General features: G+C 49.6%; 1 protein-coding gene across 7 annotated transcripts in view; it reads right to left on the bottom strand.

Moving 5' to 3' along the window:
* The window catches only part of PTPRN2 (protein tyrosine phosphatase receptor type N2), a 1,018,236-nt gene extending 1,000,837 nt beyond the window's left edge, over positions 1-17,399 (bottom strand). For 6 of the 7 annotated variants that reach the window (XM_078343304.1, XM_078343314.1, XM_078343301.1 and 3 more), the window contains exon 1: positions 17,130-17,399. Coding sequence is in view for 3 of the 7 variants with exons in the window: in XM_078343301.1 (XP_078199427.1) it covers positions 17,130-17,241 (112 nt within the window). In the remaining 4 variants the exon portion in view is untranslated. Of the gene's footprint in view, positions 1-12,993; positions 13,284-17,129 lie in introns of those variants that run through there. The other variant, XM_078343305.1, reaches the window with a different exon arrangement.
* Positions 17,400-18,469: the final 1,070 nt, after the last annotated feature.

Below are 18,469 nucleotides of genomic sequence, written 5' to 3'. Positions count from 1 at the left end.
AGTCACATAGTAGGTATTTAGTACAATGTTCTGAAAAGAGGTTTCTCTGTCTGGCTGATTGTCCAGTTGGGTGGAAACCTGATCCTCTTCATTCACAGTGAGATAGAGGAACCTGAACAGGATAAACATCTGAATTCCCCTCAAAATGTTTTGTTTGGTACTGGGTAGTGATGCAAACAACTGCAGGGTTAACTTGAGGCTCTAGTTATGCTACCTCCTCCCCCAGAGAAGATACACTTTGCCCCATCTGGCCGCTGAGGATTCCAGCAGCCCTGACCCACCAGGGCACGGGGCCAGCTCTGTGCTACAAAGTCAGCTCTGTCTGCTGAACCCTTTCTGGGTGCAGCCTGCTGGGTACTAACTGAAGTCTCTGAGGCATACCAGGGACCCCTGCCCAACAGCTCTCTGAGGCCTGACCCCTCTGGAAAACAGTGACCCTAACTGCCACATCCCCTACACTTCTCCTGGGTCTCTGCCCTCTGACTCGTCATTGTGATCCTTTGTATATTTTGTACATTTTGTCCAGATCTGTTCTCAGTGGGAGGGTCATTCACTCCCTCAGTCCACCACTGCTGGACACAGAATTCAGAGATCTTTGCCACTGAAATTGTTTTGCACTTTGTTCTTCAGTAGAAAATGATTAAGCTGATATAGAAACAGTACTTTCTAAATAAAGATGAGACCATAATACGTATTATTCAGCCCACTGATTTTGCCAGTATAGTAAGCTTGCAAGTATGAGTTTATACTTTCTGAATGATTTACATGTTATCCCAACTAAATAATTCTTACTCCATGACATTTTCTAAGCTGAAGAATAGTTGTTAACTCATTTTGAAATGTTCTTAGACTAAGAATCTAAACTTAAAAGGCATGTTAGCATGATGCATGATGAATGGACAAGAGTCTTCCAAGGCACACAGTAATGTATTTTCTTCCCTCATTTTACTTTTATAATAATACTCAATAGGAATTAATGATCATTCTCTGGCACAGATGCCTCATCTGATCATCAACATTTCTTTGTATGTCACTTAACACTTTCTACCCAGCTAAACAACTCAAGATGTTCAGAGAAAGGGAGTGGGGAAGGGAAAGGGAATCTGCTTCCTAGAAATGCAGAAAACATCAACTTTGGGTGCTGATGAGCCAAGAATAGATTTTCAAATGAAGTCAAACAATTTTCAGAAGAAGATTATGTTACTTGTGAAAAGTCATTCTTTGGTATCGATTTTAAAAATAGAGTCAGCATAAGGGTATTCAATCCAATCCTAGAGTAACAGAGCAAGACAGGGTCTGGAGGAGTGACCACGTCTCCTTTCTGACTGCCAGTGCTCACCATTTTCATGTCTCTGGGGTTCTTTCCTTGATGACCAATCAACCAAGAGCTTGGGTCTCTGTCCAGGAAGGCCAACAGCAAGTCACTGCCCATGTCTGGGTCTGAATGTCCTTATGTAGCAGTTACTTATGAATCAATGAAACTGGACCAGGGACTCTATTACAGCTCTGAAAGTCTATAATTGATTTATACATTTATTCAGGAAAATTACTGAAAATATATGTTGAGATATGCCCACCCTTAGATGGTTCTAAAAATTAAGCCTGATATATGGGCTAATGCTGGAGCCCCACGAGGCCCCACAGCAAACAGCCTCTTGGGGTCTGATGCCAGAAGAGTGGGCACCCTTGTGCCATTCTCCAACTATGCTGCAGTTTCCATGGGCCTGTAAAGAGACATGGATTAGGTGACCCATTTTAACTAAAAGTAATCCAAAGATCTGAAAAGATTCTTAGAAAGAAATCATGGATTGTCAATAACACAATTACAAAAAGATCTGTACTTCCAGTGGGAGCTCTTCTTCAGACACATTTTGAAGTGAAAAGCATCACAATTTAATTAGACCCACAATAAGGCAATCAAAAAGATTAAAAATCATTCTTTGGACTTTCTCAATTATAAGTTTATGCAGATTATCAGTAGTGGTGAGCACTGTTCTCAGCACATATTGTGCATTGAGACAGCAAATAACCATAGTTTGAAGGTGTTCAGATTAAGACATTTAAAAATAAGTATCTAAAATGTTATTAATCACATTAATAAAAATTTAAGTGAATGCAAAGTTTTTGTATCTTCAGCAAAATATTTTAATCATTAGTGATGTTTAATTTCTCATTCTATTACATAAGTTTTTTATAGTAAACATACAATGAGTTTAGTAGAGCATACATATATAACTTGTAAAGACCATGTATCTGGTAATTAAATACACATTTCTGTGGTTGCGCCATCAGTCACTGAGACACCACCTGGTGAGCCTCAGAGAGAAGAGGCCACGAGGGGGATGAGGCAGAACCTCCTGCCAGTAGGGGCCCCGATAGCCCTGCCCAGGGCTTAGACCTTGTTCCTAAGGTTATGTGTGGGACAGCTCTGGCAGAAGAGCGATAGGATCAGATTATCAGTTGTGGCAATTACTCTAGCCAGACTGGAAGGTGGCATGGAAGGCGCCAACACTTCTTTCTTTCTTTTAAAGTTTGTTCTGCCATAATTTAAGCCAAATTCTTCCTCTCCTATATGTGACAACTGCATGCCTGGCAGCTTCCTCCACATGCATTGGGCTCCTGGATAGGCCTTGCTGGCACACTGGGTGGGTGGCTCCGTGGAGTGTCCCGCCTACTTCAGGATGTCGAACAGTGTCCCTGTCCGCCATCCACCTAGTCCTAGCGCAGAACCAGGTGAGAGCCACTGATTTACCTGGCAGAACTGGCCACCACCATACTACTCTCCCTCTTCTCCTTCAGGCTGCAAATTAAAACAGACTTCCATCCTTCCTTCAACGGACATATTTTTCTTCCCTTTTTTCCTTTATTTTACACAGGAAAGTAGCATCTTTTAATAGTCTGGAAGAACTATTTCAACATTTAGAGCTGACAACATACCCACACATGGGTACAATCTTTCAGAATGAGGGGAACATGCTAACAACATACCCACATGTGGGTACAATCTTTCAGAATGAGGGGAACATGCTAACAACATACCCACACATGGGTACAATCTTTCAGAATGAGGGGAACATGCTAACAACATACCCACACGTGGGTAGAATCTTTCAGAATGAGGGGAACATGCTGACAACATACCCACACATGGGTAGAATCTTTCAAAATGAGGGTAACATGCCCACAACATACCCACATGTGGGTACAATCTTTCAAAATGAGGGGAACATGCTAACGACATACCCACACATGGGTAGAATCTTTCAGAATGAGGGGAACATGCTAACAACATACCCACACATGGGTAGAATCTCAAAATGAGGGTAACATGCCCACAACATACCCACATGTGGGTAATACAATCTTTCAAAATGAGGGGAACATGCTAACGACATACCCACACGTGGGTAGAATCTTTCAGAATGAGGGGAACATGCTGACAACATACCCACACGTGGGTACAATCTTTCAGAATGAGGGGAACATGCTAACAACATACCCACACATGGGTAGAATCTTTCAGAATGAGGGGAACATGCTAACAACATACCCACACATGGGTAGAATCTTTCAACATGAGGATAACATGCTAATGACATACCCACACATGGGTAGAATCTTTCAACATGAGGGGGACATGCTAACAACATACCCACACATGGGTAGAATCTTTCAACATGAGGGGAACATGCTAACGACATACCCACACATGGGTAGAATCTTTCAACATGAGGGGGACATGCTAACGACATACCCACACATGGGTAGAATCTTTCAACATGAGGGGGACATGCTAACGACATACCCACACATGGGTAGAATCTTTCAACATGAGGATAACATGCTAACGACATACCCACACATGGGTAGAATCTTTCAACATGAGGCTTTGATTTTGGAGTTGGTATTCATTTTATCTACAATTTTATCAAATAAGTTATCTTATATGAAATCACCTGTAACAATCTGGGACATTCTTTTTTTTCACAGTGCTTGACTTTAAACTTACCCTGAATATCTCATTTCTTTCAGAGTGCTATGAAAATAAACTTAATCATTAAAGAAATGTTATATATTCTTTAAAAGTACCAATTTAGACCAAACATGTCACTTTTTAACATTTATTATTGACTGATATTGTCAACAGTGTAGTTGGCTAGCCACCTCCCACCAACCCACCAACCTAAGATGGGTTTTACTTTTTACTGTAGCCTCAAACTCCTGGGCTCAAGTGATCCTTCTGTCTCAGCCTTCCGAGTAGCTAAGACCATAGGCATGTGCCACCAGGCCCAGTTAATTCTTTATGTTTTTTTGTAGAGACAGAGTTGACCTATGTTGCCCAGGCTGGTCTCAAACTCCTGGCCTCAATTGATCCTCCCACCTCGGCCTCCCAAAGTGCTGGGATTACAGGCATGAGCCAATGCACCCAGCCAGGTTTGACATCTACATTTCACCCCCTCAGAACCTGTGGAATATAAAAGAGGCATATCTACATAAGAATCCAAATTTTTAGCACAATTACACCTTTTTTTTTTTGAGACGGAGTTTCGCTCTTGTTACCCAGGCTGGAGTGCAATGGCACGATCTCGGCTCACTGCAACCTCCGCCTCCTGGGTTCAGGCAATTCTCCTGCCTCAGCCTCCTGAGTAGCTGGGATTACAGGCATGCGCCACCATGCCCAGCTAATTTTTTGTATTTTTAGTAGAGACGGGGTTTCACCATGTTCACCTGGATGGTCTCGATCTCCTGACCTCGTGATCCACCTGCCTCGGCCTCCCAAAGTGCTGGGATTACAGGCTTGAGCCACTGTGCCCGGCCACAATTACACCTTTTTATTTTCTCAGAATGGCACTAAATCAACACATCTCTTGAGAACTACATCTTACTTCCCAAGAGACAAAATAGGTATAACCAAAAATAATTTCAGTATTACTAAAAATTACAACAAAAAATTAAAAATAAGTATTGTTTTATAGAGAACTAAACCAAGAATCTAATCTTTATTTTTAAAAACATTTCCACTTATAAATGTTTCCTTTTTCAAGTGCTCAAAATGCTTCCTTCTTCTTAAAATGCTTCTCACAGCAATGAAAAACTCATATAAAAAATGTTCTCTGAGTTTGCACATCCCCATTCCATGTGCCATCAAGATTTTCCCCTCTGGAAGAGCCTGCCTCTTACCCAAACAAGCAGGGAGCAGGAGCTCCCAGGTCTGGGTGAGATGTGTCCCCTGGTGTGGTCACTCAAACAGAGCTGTGTGTCTGCAAACACACTGAGTCACTCTCAGCCAGGCACTGCTGGCCTGGGACACCTGCACAGTGACCCTGCCAGGCTCATGCAGAAGAAGCCATTTTCAGTCCACACTGGTTCTACAAGAACAAACATCTCGGTAAAGTTCTCCTTCTGACGTCACAGTTTCTCTATTCCACATAGCTCTGTCTCAAAGCCTTTTTAAAGCACATTATAGGAACAGGTGTGAGCCAGAAAAAAGGGCTGAAAACATGAGGGGCCCTCTCAGGACACACCCCAGAACCCAAGGCCTGTACCACGAGGGCTTTCCACAGGGACACGGGGACTGCTGAGGAACCTCCCAACAGCACCTCTGCCTACCCCTCCCACAGAGGCCTCCAGGGAGTAACGTGCTGCTGATCTGAGTGAATATAAGGAAGAGGCAACACCACGAAGGTCCCACAGCAGCACAGCAAGGGGAACCACGGTTGACAGCCAGTGCTCAAGACAGAGGTTCTGGAGCAAGATGGAAATGCATAGGGTATCTGGCTCCCAACCCTGCCAGATGCCACAAACAGCACGGGGTCTACACAACACTGAGGGCTCCCAACCCTGCCAGATGCCTCAAACAGCATGGGGTTTAGACAACACTGAGGGAGGGCTCCCAAGCCTCCCGACTGCCATAAACAGCATGGGGTCTACACAACACTGAGGGCTCCCAACCCTCCCTGACTACCACAAACAGCATGGGGTACACAACACTGAGGGCTCCCAACCCTGCCAGATGCCACAAACAGCATGGGGTCTACACAACACTGAGGGCTCCCAACCCTGCCAGATGCCACAAACAGCATGGGGTACACAACACTGAGGGCTCCCAACCCTGCCAGATGCCACAAACAGCATGGGGTCTACGCAACACTGAGGGCTCCCAACCCTGCCAGATGCCACAAACAGCACGGGGTCTACACAACACAGAGGGCTCCCAACCCTCCCTGACTACCACAAACAGCATGGTGTACACAACACGGAGGGCTCCGAACCCTGCCAGGTGCCACAAACAGCTTGGGGTCTACACAACACTGAGGGCTCCCAACCCTGCCAGATGCCACAAACAGCATGGGGTACACAACACTGAGGGCTCCCAACCCTGCCAGATGCCACAAACAGCATGGGGTCTACACAACACTGAGGGCTCCCAACCCTGCCAGATGCCACAAACAGCATGGGGTCTACACAACACAGAGGGCTCCCAACCCTCCCTGACTACCACAAACAGCATGGGGTACACAACATGGAGGGCTCCCAACCCTGCCAGGTGCCACAAACAGCTTGGGGTCTACACAACACTGAGGGCTCCCAACCCTGCCAGGTACCACAAACAGCACAGGGTCTACACAACACTGAGGGCTCCCAACCCTGCCAGATGCCACAAACAGCTTGGGGTCTACACAACACTGAAGGCTCCCAGCCCTGCCAGATGCCTCAAACAGCATGGGGTTTAGACAACACTGAGGGAGGGCTCCCAAGCCTCCCGACTGCCATAAACAGCATGGGGTCTACACAACACAGAGGGCTCTCAACCCTCCCTGACTACCACAAACAGCATGGGGTACACAACACGGAGGGCTCCCAACCCTGCCAGATGCCACAAACAGCATGGGGTCTACACAACACTGAGGGCTCCCAACCCTGCCAGATGCCACAAACAGCATGGGGTACACAACACTGAGGGCTCCCAACCCTCCCTGACTACCACAAACAGCATGGGGTACACAACACTGAGGGCTCCCAACCCTGCCAGATGCCACAAACAGCATGGGGTCTACACAACACTGAGGGCTCCCAACCCTGCCAGATGCCACAAACAGCATGGGGTACACAACACTGAGGGCTCCCAACCCTCCCTGACTACCACAAACAGCACAGGGTCTACACAACACAGAGGGCTCCCAACCCTCCCTGACTACCACAAACAGCAGGGGGTACACAACACTGAGGGCTCCCAAGCCTGCCAGGTGCCACAAACAGCTTGGGGTCTACACAACACTGAAGGCTCCCAGCCCTGCCAGATGCCACAAACAGCATGGGGTCTACACAACACAGAGGGCTCCTAAGAAAGTCCAAACAGCAAAGTGAGTGTTCACCTTGTCTTCATTTCTTCTAAGAGGAAGACTGTTATTACCTGATAAGAGACAGATAAAGGATGGGACATGACCCCAGGAATGGGGTCAACCAGAGCCAAGGATCCCCAAGTATGGGATGTGACAACAGGGACAAGGTCTATCCAAAGCCCACGGGTCTCCCCTTGGGAATCGGAGACAACCCTAAGCGGATGAAGTAAGGGAAAGGGCCCTGTGCAAACTCTGAAGAGTGCACTGGGCCCTAACACAGACCCTGCACTGCCCGGCCCCCTCCCTCTCCCCTTGCCATCCCCAGAAGCCAGGAAGATGGACAGAGCAAGACTGCCCACCCTTACCCTGCAGGCCAGAGGGAAAAGCAAGCCAGCCAGACACTCAACTCACTTCAGAAGAGCAAGGGGAACAACACCCACCCAGCAAGCTCATTGACAAGACCAAAATTCAGGCACTTAAAAACAGTACAACCTAGACATGCCAAGTATACTAAAAAACGTGCTCTGAATTTTGCATTTATCAAATATTACATAATAAAACATTTTAAAAGAAAGCATTTAGCATATCTAAAAAAGGGTATGAACTATCTCTTTTTATTATACTTTCTACTCAAACTTGTAAGAAATTTGTATGAATACTACTTAAGTCACTTTTTTTTTAGATTCTAGGGGCTGGGCATATGGCCTATGCCTATAATCTCATCACTTTGGGAGGCCAGGGAAGGAAGATCACTTGAGTCCAGGAGTTCAAGACCAGCCTGGGAAACAGCAAGACTCTGTCTCTACAAAGAATTAAAAAATTAGGCATGGTGGCACATACCTGTAGCATCAGCTACTCGGGAGTCTGAGCGGAGCGGAACACTTGAGCCAAGGAGTTCGGGGCTACAGTGAACTATGACTGTGCCACTGCACTCCCATCTGGACTATAGAGCCAGGCCCTATCTCTTTAAAAAAAAAAAAAAGAAAATTCATGGATTCAAGGGGTACATGTATGTGCAGGTTTGTCACACGGGTGTATTGAGGGATGCCAAGGGTTGGGTCTGTAATGATCCTGTCACCCAAATAAGGAACACGGTACTTGATAAATGGTTTTCTGACCCTTGGCTCCTTTCTCCCTCTCCTCTTTAGTGTCTGTTGTTCCCTTAAGTCCCACTTCTTTCTTATTTTGTTGTTGTTGCTGTTGTTGTTGAGACAGAGTCTCCCTCTGTTACCCAGGCTGGAGTGCACTGGCACAATCTCGTTTCACTGAATCCTGCATCTTCCAGGTTCAAGCGATTCTCTTGTCTCAGCCCCTAAAGCCAAGTAGCTGGGATTACAGGCACCTGCCACTACATCCAGCTAATTTTTGTATTTTTAGTAGAGATGGGGTTTCACCATGATGGCCGAGCTGGTCTCAAACCCCTGACCTCAGATGATCCGCCCACCTCGGCCTCCCAAAGTGCTGAGATTATAGGCGTGAGCCACTGTGCACTGTGAAAAGATTGTTAAAGTTTAAAAAATCAAATCAAATAAATAAATAAAGGTCTCCAAAGGAGAAAAGAGTTTTCATTTTCTTCATCATTCAGTACAATCATTTAATTTGTGCTCTTGAAACATATCCACATATTCCCCCACCATATTTGCAGAAATCAACTGCAGTTTCTGACTCTGCTAGAATACTCTTTCCATTTAAGTGAAAAAGCCCAATTTATGCTACCTTAACTGATCATAATTTCATGTTGGCTACTGCAAAGAATCAAGGACCAGAACAGCATAACAAAGCAGGCACCTGGATGCTGCAAGGCTTCCGCCACAAGAATGGGTGCCACTTATCTCAACATTGGCCTGTTTTCAGGCAAAGCAGAGAGATTCAAGAACTCTAGGTAAAAGAGGGACAAAATGGACTTGAGGTGGGAAGTCATCAGACAGCAGCTCCTCACACTGCTTCGCCCACGTTCCAACCCCTGCCTCCAGCTAAGAAACGGAGCTTGTGCTGGTATGCACAGTTGGATCTGGTAGAAGAGCGGCTATTTCAGAGAATGTACACATTGTGGGGTCAGCTTCAAATTGTACCACAGGTTAACTGCTGCTTTGAGCTGGATTAAAATCACAGCTCAAAATGGAAAAAGCATCAGCCTCCGATTGCCAATTTTATTAGCTGTTCCATCCATTTACAAGTTGAATGTATTTCACAGTTGGAATCAGAATTCACCTGGGCAATTAATATGAAGTCCTTTTCCTTTGGAAACCAGGTCAGCCTTCCTTCTGAAAATTCGTTCCACCAAACAAACCATTTCCAAACAGACCTTTGTGCTGTATACAGAATACTGCATCAGAAACCTTTCAAAATGAGCTTTCAGAACCTCCTGGCAACAGAGTACCCATGTCACATGACAGAAACTTCTACTCTTTCCTTCCACCAGCATAGTTCAGAAAAGAATAGGGAGTCCCTGAACCACCCCTCTGCCTGCTTGCCACTCTACACATCAAACCTAAACAGAACCTACTCAAAATTTTATTAGGAAACTAATCCATCTCTCATCCCTATTCTGAAGTAGGATTTTGTTATGACAAGTCTGAGATGAGAGCTCGCTTCTTTAGTGTTTGTGTTGCCCCATTTTTAAAAACCTGACAGAAGCCCAGCAACCATTCTGAACATACAATGTTTATGAACATATCAAGTACTGAAGCCTACTGGAGGTATTTTCATTCCCTGCCATGATGGGAAAGCCAGAAGTCTCCAAAAATAAGTCATCCATTTCCAAACATCAAAATTCCCTCAGAGAGGCACACCAGATATTTGAATCTGACACCCAAAACAAAACCCAACTCGGAAAATCAATCCCCTGCTGGTGCCAAAGAGCACTTGAAAATCTCCATGGCGTGAGGTCAAGAAGCTCCTAAGAGAAGACAATTTGACAAGTGAAATGATCCCCCACTCCTATAAGAACAAGACAGGTATCCTTGTTCTGTGGAGCCAGAGACAGGTTCTGACAGCATGTAGAATCCTCAACCCATCCTGGGATGGCCAGTGAGAGAGAAAGGAGGCTCCAGAGACCTAGGACCCTGTCCCAGTGCCATTATCTGGCCACCAGGTGTCCCATGGTACATTCCTTAACCACTCCACGCCTCAGTCTTTCTATCTTTAAATTGAGGACAGAAATACCTATACAGGTTATTCTGGGGAATATGTCAGTGCACATGGAAGGCTCAGGGGTTCAAGAGTTGGGGGTATTATAGCTGGGCGCGGTGGCTCACGCCTATAATCCCAGCACTTTGGGAGGCTGAGGCGGGTGGATCACAAAATCAAGAGATCAAGACCATCCTGGTCACCATGGTGAAACACCGTCTCTACTAAAAATACTAAAATTAGCTGGACATGGTGGTGTGCGCCTGTAGTCCCAGCTACTCGGGAGGCTGAGGCCGGAGAATTGCCTGAACCCAGGAGGCGGAGGTTGAGGTAAGCCGAGATCTTGCCATTGCACTCCAGTCTGGGTAAGGACATCAAAACTCCGTCTCAAAAAAAAAAAAAAAAAAAAAAAAGAGTTGGGGGTATCCAGAGGCACGGGGATAGGAGAGGCTGTGGCTGTGAGGGAGCACACTGGGAAGTTTTGGGAGCAATGGAATGACCCATATCCTGACAGAGGAGGTGGCCACCTGAATCTGTATGTAACACAGTACAGCAAAAGAGAAAAGTCCATTTTACTTTATGATAATTAAAAATTAAAATTTAAAAAGAAAGCTCCACAATCTGTTTTGTAACTATTAGTTCATCCCCTGTCACCTGCCATGGCTTCGAATCACCCTCACAAGAGACAGTCCTAGCTCTGCTGCTACCCAGGGAATGTCCTTGGTTTTTGGTTTTCTGAATCCTAGTTAGGACTATTGGAGGGAACAGACAAAAACAGAGGAAGTGAAATGCCCTCTTCCCACCTCCAGAGACGAGAGTCAACACTGAGTAACTGTCACCAAACGCTCATCATCTCCCTTTATGTGACAAACACAGCGGCCATTAAAGACAAATAAATGCACCTCAAAAGTCCGAGGGCCAGTTTTCCAGCTGCCTGTAGGAGCCGCCCACTTAACAGCCTCACGAGGCAGGTGACAAACAAAAAAGGTATTTTAAATGTGCAGAAGCAGGTGTTTCCAAGGGAGCCTCGCCCGTTTTTACTTCCTGTTACAGATATTTAAACAGTGGCTGTGGCAGAGTAGTTAGAAGATAACAGGAATTAAAAGAAAAAAAGTCCTTCCTTCAACACACTGTTTCCACACTGCTTCCAATAAGCAGAAAAGTGGATTGACTGTTTTCTGCTTCTCAGGTTTTCTGGCCTTCCATCAACTAAGATTTAAAAAATAAGTCCAGCTGGGTCTACATTTATGAAGGTCAATTTAGACTAATGTGGAAAGAGCTGCCAGGTGCTTTTATGTGGTGTGGAGGGTTATCTGCCGTGAATTCAGCTGTTTGCTTTCTCTGAGAAGTGGCACATCTTGTCAGAAAAGATAAGAGAGATTCCTACTTAGCCAAGGCTCATCTGGCCTTCATCTCTTGGGATTCAGCTGGATGAAAACCCTTTCTGCCACTTCTTTTTTTCTTCACCTCTCCATGCACAAAGAATCCTTAAAACTGGTCAGGCACAGTGGCTATGCATATAATCCCAGTAAGTTGAGGACCCAAGGTAAGAGAATCACTTGAGTCCAGGAGTTCAAGACCAGCCTGTGCAATACAGCAAGAACCCATGTCTAAAAAAAAAAAAGTATCCATTTAAAAAATGTTTGTTGCTTGTTTCTTTTTTTACTTATCATATTTATTCGTGAGCCCAAACTAAGACAAAACTTGTTTAAATTAGCCTGATGCAGAGGTGTGTACCTGTAGTCCCAGCTACTCAGGAGGCTAACACGGGTGGATTGCTTGAGCCTAAGAGTTCGAGGCTGCTGTGAACCATGACTGCACCATTTTACTCCAGCTTGGGTGACAGAGTGAGACTCCATGTCAAAAAAAAAAAAAAAATCCTTAAACTAGTAACATTTGCACATACCCAGGCATATCTTAGATATCTGTCACCCAACGCCAGAGAGCTATTATTAGTTTGGGCCACATTTGGCTACAAACACTTTTTCATAAGGAAACAAATTCTAAGGTAACCCTCCAAGAGGCAGTGGTCACGGTTCACCCACAAAACCAGGTGCACTGAGTGAAACTTTCTTAATGAGACCATGTCCGATGACAGCTTAGCTGACCCCTGTCTCTCCTGGAGGCTTCACTCCTCTTCCTAGTCCCATATTCTTCACTTTCAAAAATCTAAAGAAAAGTAGATGAGTAACTGCATCCAAAAATTAGGTAATACCACATGAACACTAGGACAAAACAAACCTAGAATGTAGAAATTACTGTCACATAAAAGAATCAATGTTATCACAGAGTCTATCAGAAGATGGGGCCTTGGGCTGCACATCACACCACCACCCAATCTCGGTCCCAGGTACCCTGTGCCTACAGGAAGCTGGAGACTCAACATGTGTACACATTTCATGGCACACAGAGATTCCTACTGTGTGCCATGATGGGGTCCAACACCATATCGGAGTAAAGCAGAAAGAGGACTATAACAAAATGATTGCCCAGCCCCACCTCCCTGGCAGGCACCACTGACCTTGATCACCAGGTACAAAACCAAATCATCTTGGAAGAAGAGCTGCCAGACGCTGAAACGCACAGCTAGGCTCAGCACTGAGCAGAAATCACTCTTCCATTCCCTGCCCATGCCTTCCGAGCCTGACACCCCACATCCCAATTCCTGAATCTAGCTTCATGGGGGAGCCTATTGTCTGGCACCTCCTTCTTCCAGAAGCCTAGAATTTACACGCTCCATTCCTTCTCCACAGAACACATGGACACCGAGCAGGAAAGGCAGGGAACAGGCAGAGAAGCTCACAGATGTGCAAGGCACAGGGCTCTTCTGGGGGGAAGGGGCAGGTTGCTCATAACCATCCAACCAATTGGAATCAAAGGCTCCAGACCCCAAGAAGTAAAGATAGATTTGTGCTCTTGTGGCAGTAAGGATCCTTTGATTTAAAAATAAACAATCACGCCATCTCCTTCACAAAGCCAGCAGAGTCCTGCTCTGATGGCTCTGCCTCTCAGCTCCGTGTGGGCTCCCTGGTGAATGAAAAGTCTGTGTAGGCAAATCGGAAGGCCAAAACAAAGGAGCAAAATGAACAACTCCTGTCTTCACAGCCAGGTGCGCCCACTGGTTGTGAATCTGGATTCTCCAAGCAAAATCTGCATGAAAGGCTATCATTGACAAATGAAAGTTGTGCTTCTTTAGCAAAAGGAAGGGGGGCCTTTATAAAACTGCCCCCTAAACATAGGGGCGACCTGAGCAGGTTCACAAGTCAGCTTCCATGTAACTGAAGAACAGCTTAAAGCCCTTAACAAGGGCTTATGTTCAAGTTAAACTTAAGGAAAAAGCACTGAGACTGCACAAAGGATACCCTGAAATCACAGAGAAAGACGGGCAGGTGGGGAGGAAAACTCAAAGACCGAAGCATGTGGAAAAGACCATCAGGCTGTCCGGACAGCCCTGCCTAACACAGCAATGTTATTTTGCTACAGGCAAAGCTGAATCGTGTCACTAGAAAGGGTGCCATGTTCCCGTGTTCAGCTTCGATATGGTCTCACAGGTAATTAATGAATGCCATAAGGGAGCCCTTCTGACCAGAAAGGAACAGGCAGAGTGGGTGATGGGAGGGCAGGAAACTAAATAAATTAGGGGAAAAGAGTGTCCTTTGAGGAGAGGAAGCAGGGAGACTTCCACTAGCACGGGGTGCTGCCAACAGCTGTTCTGGAAATAAGTCAGCATCACCGAGTGCGGCTCAAGGCCATGAATAAAATAAGCTCATGCGACCCTGGGTCTCATAAAGAACTCCTTCACTGTCTATATGAGAAGGGCTCCTTGCTCCAGTCAAGGCATCCTATATAAAAAGAACTGGTCTTTAGGTCTTGTTAACATCAACCCCTAGTTCTAACCTACAAGGCTTTTTGATGTAACAGAGGAGCAAAAACTTGGATCTCCTTGAACCACATGTGATCTGGAGGCCTCAACGGAAGTGGAATGTTAACAGGTAAATAGATTACAAATGGCACAGCTGGGCCAGATTTAAGGTCGCCTGGTGCATCCTTAATTGAGCATCATTATTTGGAACAATGTAGTTGGTGTGACCATTGCCAAACAAGATCCAGACAGAAGAGAAAGAAAACTGGCAGGACCTGTCTCACACAGGTAAGCAAGCTTCTGCTTGCATTCTCTACGGACTGTGTTCTGACAAAATGGCAGCAATACTGAGTGAAGACGGTACACGGTGGAGGAAACCGGCAGCTCACACGTGGCCACATTCTGCACCAATGTGGCTCCTGCGATGGGAAGACCACAGAAACATCTCATTCTGCATGTACCGCTGGGGCAGTTTCCAATTACATAAGAATATAGGTGATGCCTTTCACCTGGAGCCCTCAAAACAATTCCAACCATGCGTGCATCCCTAATGTTTTCCTACAAAATGAGTGTGCCCGTAAGTCTGCTTATCACAGAGCCTTCCGTTGTCAGTGACACCGTGCTCAGAGCCAAGGGAAACATGGCACCAGTTTTAATTATCTGAGTCAACTTTGCTGGTGGCCAAAATAACACTGCTACATTAGGCATTATCATTCAGCTAAGCAGCTCTCCTCTCTTCATGCACTTCCATCTTTGGGTTTTCCTTTGCTCCCTCTCTCAGCTACCCCCCATCTTTCCGACTTTCTCTGTGATTTTCAAAGAATGCTGTTAACTGGCCATTACAATAGCAAGGAAAGCAGTTAAGGACCAGCCTCCAGCTCACACCGGAATAACCTACCTTCCCCTGGGATGCTTGACGCCCACGTGTGCTTCATGTGTAGGTGAAGGGTGGCATTTGGCCTCAGAGCAAAGGACTCTCCCACGAGGTGACTGGCCAGGTCAAGCCAGATGGAGGAAGGCGTACAACCCCAGCAAGAGGCAACTAGTGCACAGCTTGGCCTTCTTTGCTGATCTGGGGCAAGGCACCAGGAGGACGAAGAGTGAGCAAGGCCCCCAAGCCTCCCATGCAGGACTCACCCTTGCTCCAGCATGGAAGGGTGAGGGCTTCACCCGGGCCCTGGGGTCACAGTGACTGGGCAACATCCCAGAGGTACAGGACCAGCACAAAACACGCCCCCACCCAGGACTCCAAGGCAGGTGGGCAAGAACCTCCTTTCCCAGCACCTGTGCTCCCTCTAACAGAGACAAGCACGTTAGGGAGTGTGAGGAGACCGCACAACAAGGGAATTCCAGGGACTCTGGCTTGAGGGAGGGGAGCCTCAACCCAGGAGGCTGTGTCAAGACACCTGGTTCTCTGCAGTTTTTGTTTATTTGGGATTTTGACGATATAGCATTACTGGAGACCAGAAGGGCCTAGAAGCCAGGAGGAAGGTGCCGGAGCCCAGCCGCGCTGAGGTGGGTGCAGGCGGCCCTGGGCAGCGGAATAGGACCCCCTCTGCCCCGGCTGCCTGCCTTTGCTTCTGTGCCCTGTGGACACCGATTATACTAACCTGTCATGTGTAATTCTGTCCCTGAAGTCGCCTGGAAACATTGGCTTTATAGTAAATCTTCTTAATAAACAAGATTAGCAGGGAAGGAGGTGCCGGGACTGGAGGTTTTATGGGTTTAAAACAGGGGCGTCCGCCTGGGAAAGGAGCGGCTTCCACTCCCTGGCTGCCATGAAGCTGCCGCCCTCCCTTTCCTCCCGCTACTGCCACGGAGGACAAATGTCCTCTGATTTCGGCGGCGCTGCCCGCGGGGCGTGTAGGAGACGCAGGTAGAAGCGGGTGCATTGGGACACCCGAGGCCCGGCCCCTGGCGGTACACACGGCGCGAACACGAGTGGGGGCGCACCCACGCCGAACCAGGGCCGCGCGCTCCAGGACTAGGGGAGCGCCGAGTGGCGGGCCGGGGCGCGAGGCCCAGGAGCCGGGAGAGGGGCCGGAGGCGGTGCTAGGGAGGAAACTGAGGCAGGGGCCGGCGACCTCAGTTTCGAGGTCCAGAGTGAGGACAGAAAAGCTCCCGACCCGCGGCCGAGGGGTTGCGACCCAAAGCTGGGGGTGGCGCGCTGGAACCCCGAGACCCCGGGAGCCCCACACGCGCTCGCCAAGGCGCGCCCCCACTCACTCGCTGAGGCGCCCTTCCCCCCGCCCCCTCACACACCAAGGCGCCCCTCTCCCTGACCCCCCACTCGTTCATTGAGTTGCCCCTCCCCCCAGGCCTCCAACCCACCCATTAGGATGCCGTCCCGCGGCCCCTCATTGAGGCGCCCCTACCCCAGAACCCCTCACTCTGTGGCGCCCCTCCCCCCACGCCCCACTCATTTATTGAGGCGCTCTCCCTGCTTACCCCCTCGCCCAGAGCCGCCCCTTCCCCAACCCCCTCACTGAGGCGCCCTCTCACAACACCCCCGACTCATTCATTGAGGCTCCCCTCCCCCAGGCCCCCACTCCTTCACTGATGCGCCCCTCCCCCGCGCCCCCACTCCCTCACTGAGGCGCCCCTCCCCCGCACCCCCACTCCCTCACTGAGGCGCCCCTCCCCCGCGCCCCCACTCCCTCACTGAGGCGCCCCTCCCCCGCGCCCCCACTCCCTCAGAGGCGCCCCTCCCCCGCGCCCCCACTCCCTCAGAGGCGCCCCTCCCCCGTGCCCCCACTCCCTCACTGAGGCGACCCTCCCCCGCGCCCCTCACTCACCCAGGCGCCCGGGGAGCTGCCGGCCGCGGGGGACGGACGCGGGGGCGGCAGGCAGGGCGTGCGGCGGCAGCAGCGGCAGCAGCAGCAGCAGCAGAGGAAGCGGAGGCCCCATCCCCGCGGCCTGGCCGGCGGCGCTCAGTCAGTCCATGGTCGCGCGGGAGGCGGCGGGAGGCGGCTGAGCCCGGGCCCTGCGAGGCGCGCGCCGCCAGCTCCTCCCGCCGCGCCTCTCGCGCTCCTGCGGCGGCGCCCGGCCGAGCTTCAGCACCGGACAGCGCCCGGTCCCGCCCAAGCCCCGCCCCCACCGACAGGCCCCGCCCCGGGCGCGCGGTCGCCCTCAGGCCACGCCCCCGCCCGTCTCGGCCACGTCCCCGCCCTCCCGGCTTCCTCCCCTCCCCACTCGCGGGCGCCGCAGCCCCGCGCCCCACGCCCGGCCCTGGCCTGCCCCGGGACCCGGCTCGCGTCTGTCCCCTCTCGGAACGCCCCGTCCGCCCCCGTGCGTCCCCTCCCACCTGCACTCCCCGCGTCTGGCCCTCAGATCCCTCCCCACCTGCCACCGCCCCCTGCCCGGCCTCGTGCTGGGGGTCGAACTGTTTCCCCCGGCCCGCGGGGGGCCTAAGTCGCTCCCTCGGCCCAGAAGGAAAGGCCGGAACCTGCTCAGCTCAGGACCTGCGCAGGCGGCCTCTACCCGCGGGGCCCCACGCGCGTCCACGACCACGAGGGCTGGGGGCACTCGAAGTGTGGTGGGCGTCACTGAGACGTCCAATTAACGCTTTCCCCGTTTATTTAATTTAGATGTAACGGGCCACTTGTCGCCTCTCATCGGGCTGCGCAGAGGTGGGCAGAGTCGAACTCCCCCTGCAGCGTGGGCGGCGCCCGGACCTAGTCCCAGGAAAGCTCCTGGAGGGCCTGGGTGTGGGGCTGGGGACGGGCAGGGTGTGGGCAGGGCAGGGGTGAGGCCTGCTGCAGGGCCCCTCACCTCGCCGCCGTCCCGCCAGGGCTCCTGGGGGACATCGCTTGTCCTCCTCAGGAGAAGGTGCCACTTCCACGAGGTCCTAAGACAAAGGGGGCCAGGAGAGGCCTCTGGATAGGAGGGAACCTGCGCGTCTCCACAGCCCACCTTCCTCACACCCTGCCCTCTCCCGGGTCCCTGTCCCGGTGACCCCACCTGGGCCCCCAACCTTCCCACCTGCTTCTGCCTAGAATTGAGAGGCCTGAGCCCTCCTGCGCACCTTTCCTCGAAGTTCTCATTCCAAGGGCACCTGCTGGGCGCCCTGTTTTCTCCTCCCTGCTGGTCCTGCACCGCCATGCCTTCCACGTCCCTTAGCCTGGACAAGGCTGGC

This window comes from Callithrix jacchus, chromosome 11, assembly GCF_049354715.1.
Source record: "Callithrix jacchus isolate 240 chromosome 11, calJac240_pri, whole genome shotgun sequence".
NCBI lineage: Eukaryota > Metazoa > Chordata > Mammalia > Primates > Cebidae > Callithrix > Callithrix jacchus.
The sequence above is the reverse complement of the archived record's forward strand: the minus strand, read 5'-3'. Positions and strand labels throughout refer to the sequence as shown.